At 44.3% G+C, this 20615-nt stretch overlaps 1 protein-coding gene across 2 annotated transcripts in view; it reads left to right on the forward strand.

Moving 5' to 3' along the window:
• The window catches only part of ATP2A2 (ATPase sarcoplasmic/endoplasmic reticulum Ca2+ transporting 2), a 189595-nt gene that overhangs the window by 97902 nt on the left and 71078 nt on the right, over positions 1 to 20615 (forward strand). For both annotated transcript variants that reach the window (XM_033955387.1, XM_033955386.1), the window contains exons 8-9: positions 3777 to 4241; positions 7141 to 7229. In XM_033955387.1, the coding sequence (XP_033811278.1) occupies positions 3777 to 4241; positions 7141 to 7229 (554 nt within the window). The remainder of the gene's footprint in view (positions 1 to 3776; positions 4242 to 7140; positions 7230 to 20615) is intronic.

Consider the following 20615-nt stretch of genomic DNA (forward strand, 5'->3'; position numbering starts at 1 on the left):
CAGAGCATTTGACACTGCCTGGTACCTATTGACCGGCAGAAATAAAATAATTATTCTGTGGACCGGCATTGGTCCGTGGACTGGCGGATGAAGAACACTGGGCTAAGTCGTGGGCCAAACCCCGCCCATCTCTACCCAATCTCCACCCCAGACCCCGCCCCCATAATAGTACTAATTGCACCTTGCACGTCCGTGCCTCATCTGGAAGCCTTCCCTCTGACGTTGCAACGTCGGAGAGAAGGCTTCTGGTTCAGGTGCAAGATGCCCGTAGAATCCACTGCCTGTGGCTTTGTGCACTGAATCAGTTAGGAAGAGGGAACTGGCTCGAAGATAACGCTGCATCAATCGCACCGTGGACCGGCGGTTGAAGAACACTGTTTTGGGCCTGATGCAAGTGCTGGCCCTGTGGACCGGCAGGAAATTTCTGTGGACTGGCACTGGTCCATGGACCAGTGGTTGAAGAACACTGATCTACAGAATTAAAGGTAGCACTTTGATCTTTGTCTCCAGAAAGTTGAATTTGATTTACCATAGCTTCCAGTGATGATTCAATACAAATCTACCCTAAATCCTATTTGCTTTGGGGAGTGGAAGAGTAGCCTCATGGTTAGTGCAACGACCTGAGAGCCCGGGGAACTGGGTTTAGTTCCCACTGCAGCTCCTTGTAACTCTGGGCAAGTCACTTAACTTAAAACATAACAAAACAACATAAACTTTTATTTATATATCGCAAAAACCTTTTGGCTCTATGCAGTTTACAAAAGAGTTGGACTGACAATTTTCAGTGAAATACATCAGAGAGTTCCATAATATTGGTTGCCTAACAGTAATTTTTCATTGAGAATCTAGTATCTGAGAGATTACAAGAGCTCTGAGAACAGGTGCGTTTTCAGTAGTTTCCTAAACTGCTTTAACCCAGAGTTTCTCAACTTCTTCAAACCAAGTCTAATAAATATGAACTGAGTACCCACGCCTAAGCTCCACCCCAGACCCCACCCCGATAATAGTAGTAAATGTAATGCAATTTCTTCCATCCATTTTTCATATACAGTGGTACCTTGGATTACGAGCATAATCCGTTCCAGGAGCATGCTCGAATCCAAAATGCTCGTTTATCAAAGCGAGTTTCCCCATAGGAAATAATGGAAACTCGCTTTGATACATTCTCCCCCCCCCCCCCGAGAACCGGCATTGCTCCCCTCGAAGGCCCCCCCACCCCCGCGATTAGGCCCCCCCCTGTGAACCGGCACCCCCCCTGCCTCGAACCGGCACCCCCTCGCCACGATCCGACCCCCTCCAACTTGATAGGGCACCCCCCCAACACAATCCGACGTCCTCTCCGACACAATTGGGCACCCCCCCACCGCTTCTTACCCTCATCTGGGCACTCTTGAAAATCGGCTTCCTCTGCTGGGCCTTGAGCATCTGAGCATGCTCAAGGCCTGCGAGTTCACGTTCAGAACGTGAACTCGCAGGCCTTGAGCATGCTCAGATGCTCAAGGCCCAGCAGAGGAGAAGGCCGATTTTCAAGAGTACCCAGATGAGGGTAAGAAGCGGCGGGGAGGTGCCCAATTGTGTCGGGGGGAGGGTCGGATCGTGGCGGGGGGGTGCCAGTTCGAGGCAGAGGGGGGGTGCCGGATTGCAGGGGGGGTGCTCGTAAATCGAGCCATGCTTGGTTTCCGAGGCACTGATTTTGCAAATGTTTTGCTCGTCTTGCAAAACACTCGCAAACCGGTGCACTCGTAAACCGAGGTACCACTGTATATACAATATAATCTTAATACATAATGGCAACCACAAAATTAAAAAACACAAAGTACACTATATGCAGAGAAAATGTTATCATTAAAATTAGTTTATTTTTCAAAGAGGTCAAGACAGATGACTTTAAAATATGCAATGTCACCTCAGTAAAAACTAGAAAAATAGTCAAATATAGTGCAAAATATAGACAGCAGATATAAATTCTCAAAACTGACACATTTCAATCCTTATATTGAAAATAAAATTATTTTTCCTACCTTTGCTGTCTGGTGGTTGCACTTCCTTCTGACTGTGCATCCAATATTTCTTTCTTTTCGCTTCCTGCATGCTTTCTCTCCTCCTGACCTCATTCCATTCCCCAACCAACATCTTTCTGTCCCTCCATTAGTTCAACTTTTCTTCCTCTCTCCTCCACCCCTATTGGCAACAAGTCTCCATCTGTCACTGTCCATCTGTCTTGAGAGATCCAGACATCTCTCCCACCCCCTCTACTGTCACATCCAGCATTTCTCCCTCTCTCATCCCCCAGATCATGTGCAGCATTTTACACCACTGCCCACCAGTCCTATGCCCATTTCTCATATCACCCCTCTCCAGCACAATGGCACATCTCTCACTCCATCATTGTCTAACATTCCTTCCCCTTGCAATACCCTTCAATCTGTCCCTCTGTGCCCTCTCCACCATCATATCCAACATTTCTCCCTCTCATCCTTCTCTTCCCCCATGCATCTCTATCTCTGCCCAATTTTCCTCTTTCTTCCTTTCCCCATGTGCCACCATCTTTCCCTCTCACTCACACACTCGTACCCAACAATTCTCCCTTTCTATTCCCTCCCTTGTATGTCCCAAGTTAGTGCCTCCTTCCCTTCAGTGTCCCATGTTCATGCCCCCTCCCTTCCATCTGTGTCGCATTTGTGCCCCCTCCCTGCACGTAAGTAGCTGCTGCCTCCGGTGATCCCACCTTCCTGCCCGCCCCGGCCGCTGCAAGGAATCCCTCTCTGCTCGCCTGTCTCCCCCCCCCCCCCAAAGCCAACCCAGTTCTTGTTTGAACTGCACTTGTTCCTTCAGTCTTCAGTGGCACTCCTTGCAGGAATAGCGCAGGCAGCGATTCACACACTGCACATGGCTGACCCACAAGCCTTCCCTCTGAAATCGGAGAGAAAGTTTCCGAGTAAGCTACTTAACGTGCAGCGTGGAAATCACTGCCTGCGCCATCCCTGCAAGAAGTGCCGCTGAAGACTGAAGGAGCGAGTGCGGCTCAAACAAGAACTAGGTTGGTTTCAGGGGGCAGGCAGGGAGGAAGGGAGGGATCCCAGGGGGCAGGCAGGAAGGCAAAATCCCCTCTGGCAGCGGCTTCTACAGACAGGAATATCCTCCGGTGGCCAAGCTGCATACCCCCAACAAGCGGCCTGCGTACCCTTAAGTACGCATACTGCATGTTAAGAAACATTGTTCTAGAGGGTTGCATTTATATTTTTGATTTGGTGGCATCCTACAGTCACACTTGACTCCGCATGCTAATCAACTGTTTTGAGATGCTTAAAAGCTTTTTAAAATGCAACTTATCTGTCAGGAAGAGCAGTTTCTAAAAATAGAACCTGACACCATCATAGATAATTTTGCTAGTGCACTAGATTGCCACCTCTAAAATTAACCAATGAGACATTGTGGATAAAAGAGGTAGGGCTTTTTAAAAATTGTGTTATCTTACAGTTCAGACAAAAGTTTAATATTGCAGTTGGTACATAAAGAAAATGTCTTGGTTTTACCTTTATACTTCATGATATCCCCTTTTTGCTTCATGTCTTTACTGTCCTCTACATTCAGACCTATCCAAAGTCTAGTATAGTATTCCAGCATAGTCGTCTTTATTTATCAATTTTCATCATTTCCTGTTCTATATTCAAAACAGTCATTGTTTGTTGACAAAGTGTTTGTGTAGATCTATCATTTGGATCTTTAATGCAAATCTTCCTTTCCTTCTCTCTTTGCTTCTTGTCTGGTTTCAGGGTACAAACATTGCTGCTGGTAAAGCCATGGGAGTGGTGGTAGCAACTGGTGTGAACACAGAAATTGGCAAGATTCGTGACGAAATGGTTGCAACAGAACAAGATAAGACTCCACTCCAGCAAAAACTGGATGAATTTGGTGAACAGTTGTCAAAAGTCATCTCGCTCATTTGCATTGCCGTCTGGATAATCAACATTGGGCATTTCAATGATCCAGTTCATGGTGGCTCCTGGATTCGAGGTGCTATCTACTACTTTAAAATAGCAGTTGCCCTGGCTGTTGCTGCTATTCCCGAGGGTCTGCCCGCTGTTATTACAACATGCTTGGCTTTAGGAACCCGTAGGATGGCAAAAAAGAATGCTATTGTCCGAAGCTTGCCTTCTGTAGAAACCCTGGGATGTACATCTGTTATCTGCTCTGACAAGACTGGTACCCTTACCACCAACCAGATGTCAGTCTGTAGGGTATGTAACAGTTTTCTGCTTCTGTGCACATAATAATACAATAGTGAATTTCAAGATATACAAAAGAGTTGCCTTACATAATATCTACAGTTTCAAAATATTAGCTGTGTGACTATTCACTCTTCATGTTATTAAATCGTGAAGGCTAGATTGATATTTATCTGCTCCCATATTCTACAATTTGAATGAAGAGACTAGGGAGCCATAATTGGCGCCACTGTTTTTTTTCTTTATTTTCCCTTTAGAACTAGAAGTATGAAAAGTTATGAATGTTTTGATAGGGAATGATTTCAGCTTGTACCACCTCTCAATCTGTCCTGCAGCACTAGTGGCCAAATCTGTTATGGTTCTACCCTAGGGCTGCTAACAGTCTTACATATTTATTTGGTTAGTTTTTTATTCTCCTCCATTGCTTGGTCACTGGGACAGTTGTCTCAGAAATTTCTTGTCCAGGGTGGTGGTGGATTAAATTTTTCAATGTAGCCCTAGATTCTAGATTCTTCAAATCAATGTACCGTATTATGCTGCTGCTGTATTCAAAAAACATAAGTTTAGTCTAGGGTGCAGTGCACCTTTCTAGCTGTCAACATTGTGTTTTATCTTCTGCGTTATAAGTATCATGCCATGAATTCTCTGTCCTCTGAAATGCTTTATTACTCTTTGTGGTGATCAAATTTGATTTGATGTTGGACTTGTCATTAAACATCCAAGTGTTTGGGGGTTTTGTTTTTTTGTCATTGCACGCCTTTGGATACACAACTAAATATTTAGTCTCAAATGTGCATGAGGTCAGAATTTTTGCTTTGTGAACATAACATTAAAACTGCACATTTATCTACTTTGTGAAAGAAAGAAAAAGCTTACGAGATCTCCGTATCTGCCTTCTAACATCTGTATTTTGTATCCTATCAAGGGATCTTGACAAGGGGTGTTGTGAGGGTTTTTTTTAATTGATTTTGGTTTTTAATCCATGTGTATTCATGGATATGTCTGTCTCACAAAGTAGGCTTGATTTGATTCTGCATAGAACACAATTTTTATTTTTTCATACTCAACATGGAGTGCAGTAAGCTTTGGGTTTCTGTTGTCAAGTTTTTTGTTTTTTTTAAGTAAACTTGTTTTAAAGAGAATTAGAGAGGCCCTGAAAATGAAGTTTTACAGAAATGTATGTTCTTCTTTGAAACTTGCAAACTATATTCTTAAAATGCTGTAGTTAACTTTTTTTTTCCCCAACCTGACGGAAGCTGGAAACAATTATACAAGAGAGGATAAATATCTTTCTGGGGCAGAATAACTCTCCAAAAATTTAACTGAATGGGATAAAACTTGTATGAGGGAAAAAAACTATAAAAATATTTTGGGCCTCTTTTTTTTTATAAAGCCACAATTCCTGGCGCAGCAGATGCAACACAGCCCATTAAATTCCTATGGGCTATGTCACATTTGCTGCACCAGGGCTCAATACCGCAGCTTTGTAAAAAGGGCCCTCAGAGTTTAAAAAAAATAGCCAAATTGTACTGGCGGGTCCAGATATAAGTTTCCCATAAACTAACCTAGTATGGCTATTCTTATGTTCTTATGAGCCAATACATTTCTAGGGATACACTTCTGTAGCATAGAAACTTAAGAGTGAAATGTTGGAGATCAGGGCAAGGCAGTTTCAAATGTGCAAGTCCTATTCTTCCAATCTCCTAAACTGCCCTGTCCCATTAAAACTTACTCCCTCATAGTTCCCCCTACCCCACCCCACAAAGTGCTCCATATCCAAAATTTATAGTTCTTTACCACCCAACAAACTGCTTTGTCCACCAAAACTGCATCCTGCAATTCTCATACCCAAAAACTACCACACTATCCACCCCTAATACTACCTCCTACATATTGTTCCACTCCAGAATCTAACCCCCACGACCACAAGTTCTGCCCTCCCACTGCTTGTAGTCTAAGAACATAAGAAGTTGCCTCTGCTGGGTCAGACCAGAGGTCCATCGCGCCAAGCAGTCCGCACCCGCGGCGGCCCATCAGGCCCATGACCTGTACGGTGATCCTTGTCTGAACCCTTAAATCCCCCTTGGTCTCTATCTATACTCTCTCTATATCCCATCTCTACCTCTATCTGTATCCCTCAATCCCCCTATCTTTCAGGAATTTATCCAATCTTTCTTTAAAACCCCGTAGTGTACTCTGTCCTATCACAACCTCCGGCAGCGCATTCCAGGTGTCCACCACCCTCTGAGTGAAAAAGAACTTCCTAGCATTGGTTCTAAACCTGTCCCCTTTCAGCTTCTCCGAGTGCCCCCTTGTACTTGTACTTAGAAGCCCTGGTGCTCTAGTGGCCTCTTTGGGGCAGGAGCAATTCCTTCTTGCTGCTGCCCATGTCGGCTCCATCATCAAAATAGCTGCTGCAGCTTCCTGCAGCAGCCTCGTGAAATTGCTAGAGGAAGTCACAGCAACTGTTTTGAGACTGGAATCTCAAAATGGCTGCTGTGACTACCTGCAGCAGTTTCACGAGGCTGCCACAAAGTCACAGCAGTTACTTTGACCATGGAACCGGTATGGGCAAGCACGAGTGAGGATTACTCCTGTCCCAAAGAGGCCACTAGATTATTATAACCTAAACAAAGTAGACCACTGCTGCTTGTAGAAACTCATACTGACCAACTAGTAGTGTACCTTAGAGCAGGCATACCTCAAACTCTGGGACCAGAAAGGGTTTTTTTGAATGTCTTGACAGTACCTTTTGAAGACTCTGGGTAGGGTGGCAGAAACTTTTATAGACTAGGAGGCAAAGACTTTTTAATTTTAATTTTGTTGTATTTGTATTGCCAAATCAAAAGCAGATATCTCCAAGAGGTTGTCATTAAGTTTTAAAATCTTACTGTAATTTTTCCCTCTACAGATGTTCATTGTGGACAGAGTAGAAGGTGATAACTGTATGCTGAATGAATTTACCATAACTGGGTCTACATATGCTCCAATGGGAGAAGTGTAAGTTGCACATCTCTTACTGATGTCAAACAAATGCTCATGTGCTGGTTGAACATATCTGTGCAGGAAAAGCTTGCATTTCTAATTCAAAGAATAAATTGAACTGAAATTAAACATTGTTTCAGCTAGTGTTAGTTTGGTAAGATTTAGATTTCTGTATGTATATTCCTCTGAATATCCTAAAAATGAATATATTAAGATGGATGTCTATAAATGTCAGAATGTACAGCACTGCGTACACCTTTCAGCGCTATTTAAGTGATTAGTAGTGGATCATTAGGCAAGGAGCTGTGAATTAGAGAATGACACGGTGGCGGTTTACCCGCGGCCACCACATTTCGCCGCGGGTAACCCGCCGAAACGGGGAACGAAAAATAGCAGTCACTACGGGGACAAGGCCATTCACCGCCCGTGGAGCGGTGAATGGTCTTGTCCCCGCAGTGAGGCATGAAGGATCGCGCGGTTCCCATAGCCACCACCTGCCTGCCCAATCGATCCTAGTGTTTAGCCAGCTCTCTCCCTTCTCCTCACCTTAGTTTGTAGATTTTCTTTTTCGGCGACACGCACGCTATCAAAGAGCCGCGCACCCACTGCTGCTCAGTTTCGATCTTCTGCTCTGACGCAACCGGAAACAGGAAGTTGCAGCAGAGCAGAAGATTGAACAATGAGCAGCCGCGCGTGCGCGGCTCTTTGGGAAAACGTGCAGGTCGCCGAAAAAGAAAACCTACAAACTAAGGTGAGGAGAAGGGAGAGAGCTGGCTAAACAGTAGGATCGATTGGGCAGGTGGGTGGTGGCTGCGGGGACCGTGCGATCGCTCGTGTTCCCGGCTCAAACTGGAAGGAGGGAGTGAAAGGGAAAAGGATTCTGGGCCAAGGGGATGAAGACGGAAGAAAAATCCACAGCAGGAAAGAAAGGGAAGGACAGGCAGGTGAGCCAGATGCTAGAAGCAAGGGGGGGGGGAAGAAAGAAGGAAAAAAGCTAGATGGGGTTGAAAAGAAGAGACACATTGGTATGGAAGAGGAAGATAGGGGAAATCTGGACACAGGAAGGTAACAGAAAGAGGGGAAATTATGTGCATGGGGCATAGGGACAGAGACATAAAGGGGACATGCCATGGGGATGGTATATGGACGCAGGGGGGGGCAATGGCAGATACATAGGGGAGATATTAGAAATGGGGAAAATAGGAGCACAGAAGCGAGATGGTTTGTGGGGATGGGACAGGGACTGAGCTCGCACAAATTACATTGTAATGTGCCATGAAAATAAGAGGGAGGAAGGTAGATAGATAGGCCACGCGAGAGGAGCTGAAGGGTAGTAGAAAGGAACAGATGGTAAAGGAGGGAGGGAAGGGTGGTGGTGGAAAGGAATAGGACAGACATTGAAGGAGGGTGGAGAGGAACAGACCCTGAAGGGAAATGTGGAAGACAGAGTGGGAAGAAGACAGATGCCAGACTATGGGGGAGCGGAGGGAAGAAGATGGGTGCTAGACCAATTGGGGGGGGGTGAAGGGAGAGGCACAGTAACAGCAAATGGAAGACGCAGAGAGAAGACACACAGTGGATGGAAGGAATTGAATGAGAAGATGTGGAAAGCAGAAACCAGACAACAAAGGTAGAAAAAAAATTCTATTAATTTATTTATTTTTTGCGTTAGGATAAAGTAGTATATTAGTTGTGTTGATAAAAATTTATAAACAAAGCCCGCCAGCTGAACATCGCTTTCTCTAGTTCAGCAGCAGGAACTTTGATTTATAAGAAAGGAATAAGCTAAATATTACAGTACTAAGGCTTATATGGATGCAGTGGGGACGGTGACGGGGCGGTGAATGGGATGGCAGTGGCGGTGACGGGGCGGTGACGGGCGGTGCAGAGGATGGTGGGCCGGGGACGGGGCGGTGACGGGGACAGATTTTTTCCCCATGTCATTCTCTACTGTGAATTACTAATGTAAAATAACAATCAACAATAGGAACAATACAAAAATGTGGGATTGAGTAAAGGTAGATCAAGGTGAGCCAGTTGATGTAGTGTATCTAGATTTTAAGAAAGCTTTTGACTAAGTTCTTCATGAGACGCCTGGGATAGTAGGCAATGTTCTGTTCCAGTGCAAAAGAGACACGAGTCTTAATTAGTGAATTATTCACCTGCAGAAGGAATCATCTACGTTTTTCAGCTCTGCCTCCTTGTGTCAGCAGGCAGTTCCCCAATCTCCTCAGTTTCTCCTTCTGCAAGCAAGTTGAGAAAACGACTTTTCTTCTGCTCTGCATTTTATTTATTATTTTCGGGTTTTTAATATGATGTTCAAGGCTTCTCAGTGCTCCTGAGGTTCTCAACATTTCTGGGACAGCTCTACCTGAGAGAAGATAGTCTTCTGGTTCAGAGAACTATAGCTGGGGGAGCAACCCTTTCACAGAGTACCTGCCTAGCCGGCCTGCACTAATACTTACTATAGTTTAGAGCAGGGGTGTCCAACCTGCAGCCTGAGGGCCGCATGCGGCCCTGTGAAGTATTTTGTGTGGCCCTGGTCGAGGGTGATGCAGTGTTTTCCTCTGCTGCCCCCAGGTGTTTACCATCTTGGCAGCTCCCTCTGTCTTTCTGCAGCATCTGCGCGGCCCCAGAAACATTTTTATCGGCCAATGTGGCCCAGGGAAGCCAAAAGGTTGGACACCCCTGGTTTAGAGTGTCTTCCCTTGGAAGCTTGGCTCATCCCTGATTTATCAGGCACTTGAGCGCAGGCTGAGTGGCCCTGTGTTTGTCCAGGGGATTGTAATAGGTGCTGGCTGCGTCCCTCCTGAAGACATTAGATTGTGAGCCCACCAGGACAGACATGGAAAAATGCTGGAGTATCTGAATAAATTCATGTAAACTGTTCTGAGCTCCCCTGGGAGAATGGTATAGAAAATTGATTAAATAACTAAATATCCAGCAATCAACATCACCAATACCTAGTCCTTCTCTTTGGTTTCTCGTCTGCACCAAAGTTTCCACAAAATGTATCACAGTGGTTGTAGTCCACCTTTTGAGCATTTTAGAACAATAGATCTTCAGTTCCTCACCTGGAAAACTTTGTCCTTCACAATTACTTCAGCCAGACCAATAGGTAAACTTTAAGCACTAGTGCATTACCATCCCTCTCTACAATTCCTACCTGACAAGGTTCTAATCACTTAGCAGACTGAATATTCTTGTTCTCTTTTCACCTCAACTTCGAATGATGGCTTACAAAATCAGGGTTACTGTTCTTTTCCCTTGCGTATTTATGTTCTTTTTCATTGATATTTGTAGGGCAGCCACCTGGGACTCCCCTCCCACATTTTCCATCATCCTTATGTTGATCAACAGTTCCATGCTGATTCTTTAACAAGTGTTACTATACAAGAAGTCATTTAAAGAACTTCAACCTGCCTCCTCCTCCTCCTTGTGTATCAGGTTGCTTCTAGTCAGGATTCAGCAACCCTTAGCTTTGGAGTTTCCACATGTGTGGCAGTTGTCCATCCTGCTTGTCCATGGAGAAAGCAAATGTTGCACATCTGTAACAGCTGTTCTCCCTGGACAGCAGGATATAACAGACATACAATACCGCCTTGCCCATCCCTTGGTTGAAGTTAATTTTTCAATGGCTATAGATCTATACATATTAACTGACAGGGATGGAATGTTCTAATGGATATGTTCAAACGGGAACCTACCACGCATGCTCAGAAACCTTTGTAAATGTCAGTCTGAGCTATTTCACAAGGGATGCTTGGTGCTGTTAGCTGTGACCTCACCCATATGTGAGGCAGTTGTATCCTGCTGGCCACGGAGAACATCTATTACAGGTGTGCAACATTCGCTATACTGCAGTTATGGTATCCTGTCTTGAGGAAGGGGGTTTTGGTCTCCGAAAGTTAATCAAAATATATTAAGATTAGTCTAATCTAGAGATCACCTTATTTCCACTTTCTATTTATAAATGTTTAACACAGCTACAATACTACTTTATCCTAAAGCACAGAAAAAGAACAATTTATTTTTTATCCCAGGACAAGCAGGCAGGTATTCTCACATATGGGTGATGTCATCGACGGAGCCCAGATGCGGACGTCTCGCAAGCAGAGTTGCTTGAAAAAACTCGAAGTTTTGAGTCGCCGGCACCGCGCATGCGCGAGTGCTTTCCCGCCCAGCGCAGGGCGCGTCTCCTCAGTTCAGATAGCTAGCAGAGAAGCCAACCAGGGGAGGTGAGTGGGTTGTGAGAATAGCTGTCTGCTGTCCCTGGATAACACCTGTTATGGTAAGTAACTGTGCTTTATCCCAGGACAAGCAGGCAGGTATTCTCACATATGGGTGACCTCCAAGCTAACCAAAATGGGATGGTGGGAGTGTTGGCAATTTAGGAGAATAAATTTTGTAATTTGGCCAAACTGTCCATCCCGTCTGGAAAAAGTATCCAGACAATAGTGAGAAGTGAAGGTATGAACCGAGGACCAAGTAGCAGCTTTACACCCATATGTGAGAATAGCTGCCTGTTGTCCCTGGATAACATCTGTTACGGTAAGTAACTACTTTCTGGTTTCTCCTGTCCTCATTTTCTCTTCACTCTCTTCTTCCATTCAGCACCTGTCCTCTTTCACAGCCCCTTCCATCCAGTGTGCCCTCTCCCCTTTCCATATGGCATCTGCCCTCTTTTTGTTCCTTCCACGAACTGTCTACCCTCTCCCCTTCCATCCAGCCTGTGCCCCCCTCTCTCATTTTTACATGATATATTCCAGCTTCACTCCCTGTCCATCTTTCTCTGTCTCCCCTTCCTCCCATACTCTAGCACGTCTCTCTTCTCCTTTCCTTTCCTTCCTCATCCCACTCCACCTTATCCCATGGTCTGGCATCTGTCTCCTTCCATCTCTCCCTCCCTTCTTCCTTCCCCCTCCAGAGGTTTGGCATCTATCTCCTTTCTCCCCCCCCCAGTCTGGTATCTCAATCTTCCCTGCCATATTTCTTCCACTATACCCTATGGTCTGGCACCTGTCTCTTTCCCTTCCTTTCTTGTCCTGGTTGCATATCTGTCTCCCTTTTCTTCCACATCTCCTCCCACCTCCCTATGCACTGGCATGTCTCTCCTCTCTATCCTTCCCCCCTCCCTGTTGTTTGGCATCTCTCTCCTCACTCTTTTCTTCCCTGCCCCTAACTCATGGTCTGACATCCCTGTCTCCTTCCATCTCTCCCTCCCATGCTTTGGCATCTCTCTCCTCCGCTTCCGTTCCTCCCTCCCCCGTGGTCAGGTATCTTTCTAATCACCCTTCCCTTTTCTCTTCTGTTTCAGCCCCCACCCAATGGTCTAGCATCTGTCTCCTCTTCTCTGCTTCCCTTCCCCATGGTCTGTCATCCTTGTCTCCTTCCCTTCCATCTCTCTCCTTTCCTTCCTCCCCGTGGTCTGGTATCTTTCTCCTCACACCCTTCTCTTCCCCAGGGTCTGTCATCTCTGTCTCCTTTCCTTCCTTCCTACCCCCCCCCCCCCCATGGTCTGGTATTCTTCTCCACTCTTCCCTTTTCTTTCCCAGCCCCCACAGGCAGTCCATGGTCTGGTATCTTTCTCCTCTTCTCTGCTTCCTTCCTCCCTTTCAATTTGGCGGCTTTCTCTTATCTCTCCCTCCTTCCAACCGTGTGCAACATTTCTCTTACCTCTCTCTGCTGCTTATAAGCTTTGAGCTGAGGCAGTGTTAATGAGCTGAACACATGCTTCTGGCAGCACCAGAAGCTTTCCCACTACTTCAACTTCCTGTCCCCGCAGAAGCAGGATGTTGCAACAGAGGGAAAGCTTCCAGGGCTACCAAAGGCAGCAAGTTAAGCTCAACGCTGCCTGCAGCTCGAAGTTTATGGGACATTGCTGATGGCTCTCCAGCTTGGAAGACTTCTGGCTGGGAAGAAGTTTTCAGCAGAATTGGAGATCCCCCATCAGCCACCACCAAAGTTACCAGTTTGGGTGGGCCTTAACCCAAAGTGAATGGGGCCCTGCCTATTTTGACCTGCCCATGGGTAAGCCACTTCTGCAAGAAACATTAAATCTCTAACTATGCTGATGTTCCTTTTTAAGCAATAGCTTTATTATAAGATTAATTGAGCCTGGTATGATTTCATGAAGCCCATTAGTCTCTGGTATTGGTAATTTTCACTATTCATCCCAAACTCCCATCTGAGTCAAGTAAACTAAAGCTATATAAATAACATTAGACTTTTCTTAACAGCTGCTATTAAGTGTGAATACAGTAAGATGCAACTACACTGGAACATTTCTATTTAGAGAACCAGGTGTAGGTGGGTACCACATTAAAGGAATGCTAAGGACTAGAAATCTACTTGACTAGTTAACAAGTATTTGGTTATTCTAGTGGAGGTACTTTTAAGTGTGCCGTGTTAATGTCCTTGGAGATGCAATATAAGCTTGTGTCCAAACAAATAGCTCTTGATCATCAAGTTATTTTCGTAGGCTTTAAAAGCTTGTTATAAGAAACTGAGCCTGAAACTTTGCACGGGAGAAAAGTGGGTCCTTGCTGTCTCTCGGATGTTTGCATCACTTTATAAGGGCATTGTCTGTGTAATATGTTTTAGATAACAGCCTGTAATCACCATGAGAAACGGAGTTTGGCAAAGAAACGATGCTGTGTAGATTTGAAAGAAAAGGCTATTCATAGAATTATATAAACATATTGAAAGGGTTTTAAAACTGCTTTGGTATCTGTTCCGTGAGATTTAGTATTTTACAGTTTATTTAAAATCTTGGGCCTTTTCACAGGCTTCTCTTCCCACCTGCTGAGTATGAGCTCTATGTAAGAGAAAAGAATGGCTCAAAGCTGTAGCTGCTGAAGATAATGGACAGACTTAAAGATCTCAATATGTATACTTTAGAGGAAAGGGGAGATATGATAGAGATGTTTAAATACTTACATGGCATAAATGCACATAAGTTGAGTTTCTTTCATTTGAAAGGAAGCTCTGGAGTGAGAGGGCATAGGATGACGTTAAGAGGTGATAGGCTCCGGAGTAATCTAAGGAAATACTTTTTTACAGAAAGTGTGGTAGATGCATGGAACAGTCTCCAGGAAGAGGTGGTGAAGACAGAGACTGTGTCTGAATTCAAGAAGGCATGGGATAGGCACGTGGGATCTCCTAGAGAGGAAGAATAATGGTTACTGCGGATGGACAGACTAGATGGACCATTTGGTCTTTTATCTGCCATCATGTTTATATATTTTTATGTCACACACAAGTCTAACATCACTAACATCAATAAACAACTTACTCTCCAAACTATTGATTAGCGTTAAAAGCAGCAGCCTCTTACTGCTGAAATTTTAAAGAGGGAAAATGCCTCAGAATATTAATAGGCACTCTACTATAATTGCACTTTAAAAAAATCCCCCTTTTTTAAAACTCATTTTCTACATTATATTAAATACATGGAATTAACTGCAGGAAATTGTGTACAACTATGAAAAGGAACTTAACTGTTTCACATGGTTCCATTTCAACAAATCTTTGCTAACGGCCAGCATTTCATAGCTATACCACTACATCAGTTACTTTAAACCAGTCTCTCTAAACATAATACATGAAGTCATATAATACTCATGTATCATGTCCTCTTACACAAAATAATGTACTTCCATCAATGGTATGCTCATGTCGGTTTGCAGCACTAAACAGTATAGCATCTTGAAATTATATAAGCAGGCTATCACATTGAGGGGAGCTCCCTGTAATCATCACTCGCCCATATCAAATCATCAGGCCAATTAAAACTTATGGCATCATATTCTTATTGGAAGGACTACAGAAATTTTTTTTTTTTTTTTAAGTGAGGATCTTTTATAAGGATAAGAATCTTTTAAATAAAAATAAAACCAGTCCTTCCATTACATCTGTGCCATTTTCTGTCTGAGCTTGTCCATTCCAGTTATGCAGCTGGCAGTTCAGTGAGGTTTTTTCACCTGCGCAATTCCCACACTTTTATACTGTTTGGCTTTGTATGTTTTTCCTATCTTTTTGATAGCCAGTGGTGCTCAGCTATATTTGCTAATTCTCTTCTTAATGTGACAGTTAATGCTAAGCCCTTTTGTGTTGTGCAAATGCACCTGTCCCTTCTGGAGTCTTTGGTCCAGTTTTATGCTGTTTTGATTTATTGTGATCATTCTTAGGGCTTTTAGCTGAACTTCCAGGCAGAAGTTTAGATGTTTTGAGTTTGCCTCACTGTCTTTGGCTAGTGCTACGGGACTGTTTTGTGTGGGCTTCTTGCTCACATCGTAGATATCTCGGTTAGGTATCATCTCCATGGACTGCCTATGGTGGTGGTTTCCTATGACATTTACTTATAAAATCTTACTGTAATATTCCACCTTTCTCGTATGCATAGTATCAGCTTTGTTTTAGCTGCATAAGTTGTCATCTTTCAGGTTACATGCTAGAATCATCCTTTATGCTATACAAGGACAGAAAGTATGAAGAGTAGCCTAATAGTTCAGTGCAGTGGCCTGTAAACCAGTGGACCCAGGTTCAAATCCCAGTTCAGCTCTTTAACTCCTTATAGGCTGTTTAGAGGCATCATCCTCTTGTGGGATATAGCGGCAGCTAACTTTTTAAGATCTATAATGTGCTACCATATCGATTTTGGATGTTGGACTCATCCTTTTATGCAGTGTTGGCACAGCTTTCTTATAGGCTGCTTAGGGATTGCGTCTGAAAAATGTTGTGACTCTTTCAAAGGCCTCGCCAGTACGCAGGGGGTTCCTCTGCACATAGGTTGTAATGGGGCTCTTGACAAAGACCAGATGACATCTTTCCTCCAGTTCTGCCCATCTGCAGCCTCCAAGAAACAACAGATGCCTGTTTGGCAGCCATGCCTCTGTAGATAGGCAGGAGGTTGTAGACTCACTAGGAGGCCTGAGTGAGGATTTGCTCAGACCGCTGGGTCTTGGAGGTCATTCAAGAGGGTTACAAGCTCGAGTTCTTTCATCCCCTGCATGACTTGTCTCTGGATTCTCCATTCACATGGCCGGAGAAAGCTGTCAAAGTGCAAGCAACAGTGCAGCGGTAGAACCCTTTCCAGCAATAGAGTCGGGCTTGGGCAGATATTCTGTTTACTTCATTATGCCCAAGAGAGACTCAGAAGTCTGGAGACCGATATTGCATCTGAAGTCGGTCAATGTGGCACTCATAGTGCCGTGATTCCGCATGGAGATCATGCGGTTACATTGCCTTTGTAGTGCCAAGAGAATTTCTGGCCTCTTTGAATCTTAGAGGTTTATCTACATATTCCCATTTTCCCAGATCACAGGAAATACTTGAGATGCCATGTGGTAATGAGGCATTTCCAATTTCCAGCTTTGCTCTTCGGTCTGACGAAGGTGCCTCACACCTTTACCGAAGTGATGGTCATGATGGCAGTGCATCTGTAGAAATCAGGGATCCAGGTGCATTCATACTTGGAGAATTGGCTGATCAGAGCCCCATCCAAAGCTGAGGGCAAGAAAGCAGAGCCCCAAGTATTCCACCTGCTGCAGGAGCTGGGTTGGAGCATCAACTTCCAGAAAAGCCATCTGAAGCCACAAACATCCTTAGAGTACTTGGGCATTTCACACAGCAGAAGGCCGCATTTTTTGGCCCGAGACATGCAGGATGAATTTATCTCAGCAAATTGTGGAGCTCTTGGTGATATCTGCTCCCACAGTACGATACTATCTTCATGTTTTGGAATCTATGGTAGCCACCATAGAGTTCCTGTGGTTAAAAGCTTACCTGCGTCCACTGCTGGACTCGGTTGTCCTGGTGATTCCATAAGACGGACTCTTTCTAGACACCACTGCCATGGACAATGGAAGCGTGTCACAACCTGCAATGATGGCTTCAACCATTGTCCCTATCAGGAGCCATGCTCTTCCGCATACTCTCCTGGAAACTGCTTTATCCTCTGTTTCAGATGATGACCCACTCGTGGATAAATTAAAGAGCACCTTCTTTCTCGTCTGCCTGCTTTTCCGAATATTGATCTTCTTGTTCATCCAGGGATATACATATCCCCGTGTGTAATCCATATGATCACGATGATATTTTTTTCCCTTTCCTGAAGCCATGTTGACTGGCTTTCATAAGGTCGTGTGTATCCAAGTGCCGGACTATGCTATCTTTAATCAGTGCTTCAACCATCTTTTCAGGGACAGGCGTAAGGCTCACAAGTCTGTAGTTGCCCGGTTCTCCTCTCAATCTTTTTTTGAAAATTGGCATGACATTTGCTATCTTCCAGTCGTCCGGTATCTGTCCAGTTCTAATTGTTAGGTTGGCAAGTTTTTGTAATAGCTCTCCGATTTCAACCTTCAATTTTTTTAGGACTCTCGGGTGAATTCCATCCGGTCCGGGGGATTTGTCACTTAAGTTTGTCGATCTGGTAGTATATCTGGTCCAGGTCCACTTCTACTGTGGTGAGGCTGTCTTCTATTAGTCCTTTAAGCACTTCCACTGTTTCTGGTATCGTTGCGGTGTCCTCCTTCGTAAAGACGGACGCAAAGAAGGAATTTAGCCTGTCTGCAATTTGTTTGTCTTCCTTGATGTACCCTTTTCTTCCCTGGTCGTCCAGCGGTCCCACCGCCTCTTTTGCCGTTTTTTTCCCTTTTACGTATCTAAAGAAGGGCTTGAAGTTTTTGGCCTCTTGCGCTATTTTCTCCTCATAGTTCTTTTTGGCATCCCTCACCGCCTTGTGACATTTCTTCTGATCATCTTTATGTTTGTTCCAAGCTTCGGTTGTTTTCGTGCATTTCCATTTTTTTAAAAGAGTCCTTTTCTTTTATGGCTTCCTTCACCTGTCTGGTAAAGCCAGGCCGGTTCTCCTTTGCCTTTAGTTCTCCTTTCTTTGGAAATCGGCGGAATATAGAGATTTTGTGCTTCCATGATAGTATTTTTCAGTAGGGACCATGCCTGATCTACCGTTTCAATTTTGTCCATCTTTTTCTTGAGCTGTTGTTTTACCATGGCTCTCATGCGTTCGTATTTACCCTTTTTAAAGTTACCCTTCGGCAGCCAACTTTTTAAAGTTTAAGGTCGTGGTGAAGGTTTTGGTACGTTTTCCTTTCCTGATGTCAAGTTTAAAGTTGATCATGTTGTGATCGCTCGTCCCCAGCGGGACCATGACTTCTACTTCTTTTGTCAGTCCCGTGAGGCCATTTAGGACCAAGTCCAAGGTGGCGTTGCCTCTTGTCGGCGCTCTTACCATTTGTTCCAGGAAGCAATCCCCTAGCGCCTCCAGGAACTTGGCCTCCTTGCCGCAGTTGGAGGTTCCCAGGTTCCAGTCTATCCCCGGGAAATTGAAGTCTCCCAAGATTATTACATTGCCTGTCTTGCATTCTTGTTTGATTTCCTCTATCATTTCTGAGTCTGTTTCCTCCGTCTGTCCTGGGGGTCGATAGTAAAGGCCAATTTTTGTGTCTGCGCCATTGCAACTAGGAATCTTGATCCAAAGGGACTCCAGCTTCTCTTTCTTATCCGTCGTAACCACTTCAACAGATTCTATTCCCTCCTGAACATATAGGGCAATACCTCCACCTTTCTGCCCTACTCGATCTCTTCTGTATAGTTTGTATCCCTGTCGTACTGTGTCCCATTTGTTTTCTTCATTCCACTATTTTTCTGTTATACCAATGATTTCCAGTTCATCGTGTCTTGCTATTGTCTCTAATTCACCCATTTTGTTTCCCAGACTTCTAGCATTCGTATACATACATTTGAATTCTCTTTGTGTTACCTTCTTGGACTTTCTACACTTAGCTGTCTCTATTGTTTCTTTCACGGTATCCTTTTCTGCTCCTGCGTTGTCTCCCTTATTTGCTGAGAGGTCATCCCCTTCTCTGTCTGAGTAGTTGCCCGTGGTTCCTTCTTTGGGGCATCCTGTCGCCCGGGCCAGGCTGAGCACATGAGCAATTGCTCATAAATTCTAGGAGTGTCACTCAAAGGATTTTACATGTTTGCTCACAAAAATACTTGCAAATCTGGAAAATTGTTGGTTTTTAGAATTTATTTCTCACATGAGAAAAATGTGCCCACTCCGAGCCAATCCTTAGAGGGAGCATTAGCTGGTAGATGGACATAATCCATTTGTTCTGGACTGATCTGGCAGGACTAAAGGAAAGAAAATGATCAGTTAAATATAATTTTCCCATAGCTTGGTTTAAATCCAACGTGGTATTTTTATGCTGATAATATAGGACAATTATATTGGAGTGCCTGTCTCCTTTGTGTAATTTGTTAGCAGTAGGAAGCTGTTACTTTTGATTTTTGTATTTAGTCTTCCACGCCTGTTTTTTGAGTTGTGCTAACAAGTATAACTGTAATAACAATTGAGAGCTGTTGGGGGATAGATAGCTGCATCATTGAGTTTACTATGAGAATGAAGTGCAAGGAAAGGGAGATGCTAGTCAAGAAATCTCAAAATTTGTTAAATATTGTATAAATTTAACAACTGTTGCTGTTGCAGTTCAGTTTTATTCAGAAGTAAGCATTTTCCAATAATTCCTGCTGCTGATTCACCTGATCTATTGGACATCGCCTCCATTGAGTTTAGAACTTAGGGCTAGATTCACTAAAGATAGCGACTCAATCGCTGTTAGCCGATTCTCTGGCTGATTTTGAAAAGGGAGGAGCCTGAGGCGTCTGAGCCAATCAGGGCCTTAGGCCCCTCCCTGTGCATCACATGATGCACTGGGGAGGGGCCTAAGGCCCAGTGGCGTCAGAAAAAGGAAGGAGCAGGAGGTATTTTTGAATACCTGTTCCCAACGTTAAGGTAGGAGTTTAGGGAGGGGGGCCTCTGTTGGCAGAAGGGAGTGGACATCCCTCCTGGGTTGTGTGTGTTTTTTTTTGGGGGGGAGGGATTGGGGGGGTAGGTTCTTCATGGCAGGAAAGAGTAGAAACATCCCTCCTGCTATTTGTGGGTCACCACATGTCAGGGGGGGACAGCGCGTTTATCAGGAGCCAACAAGTCTACAGCAGTTGGGTTTTAGGATTGTAAAACCCGATGTAAAATAGCCAAGCAATGTAAGTGAATCAATCACTTGATTATTGTGCATGGGGTTTTACTAATTTGCATGGTCGGATCAGAAAATGGGCAATCGAGAAGAAAAACACGCGGTGGGCCGTTTTATGAATCGAGTCAGTTAGCAGCAATCATTGCTAAACCTGTGAAAACAGGTTTAGCGACGATTGCTGACTTTAGTGAATTGGGGCCTTAGTGACTTAGGGGGGGGAAGGTAGGGTAGATTTTTGTACTGTTAGTATGTGAAACTTTTCTTGGTTTGTAACAAGTTGTTACTGAATTAAACTATATTTTGCCTTGAAAATCTTTAATAAAAATGCATTGAAACAAAAAAA

This window comes from Geotrypetes seraphini, chromosome 8 (genome assembly GCF_902459505.1).
Source record: "Geotrypetes seraphini chromosome 8, aGeoSer1.1, whole genome shotgun sequence".
NCBI classification, from domain to species: Eukaryota; Metazoa; Chordata; class Amphibia; order Gymnophiona; family Dermophiidae; genus Geotrypetes; species Geotrypetes seraphini.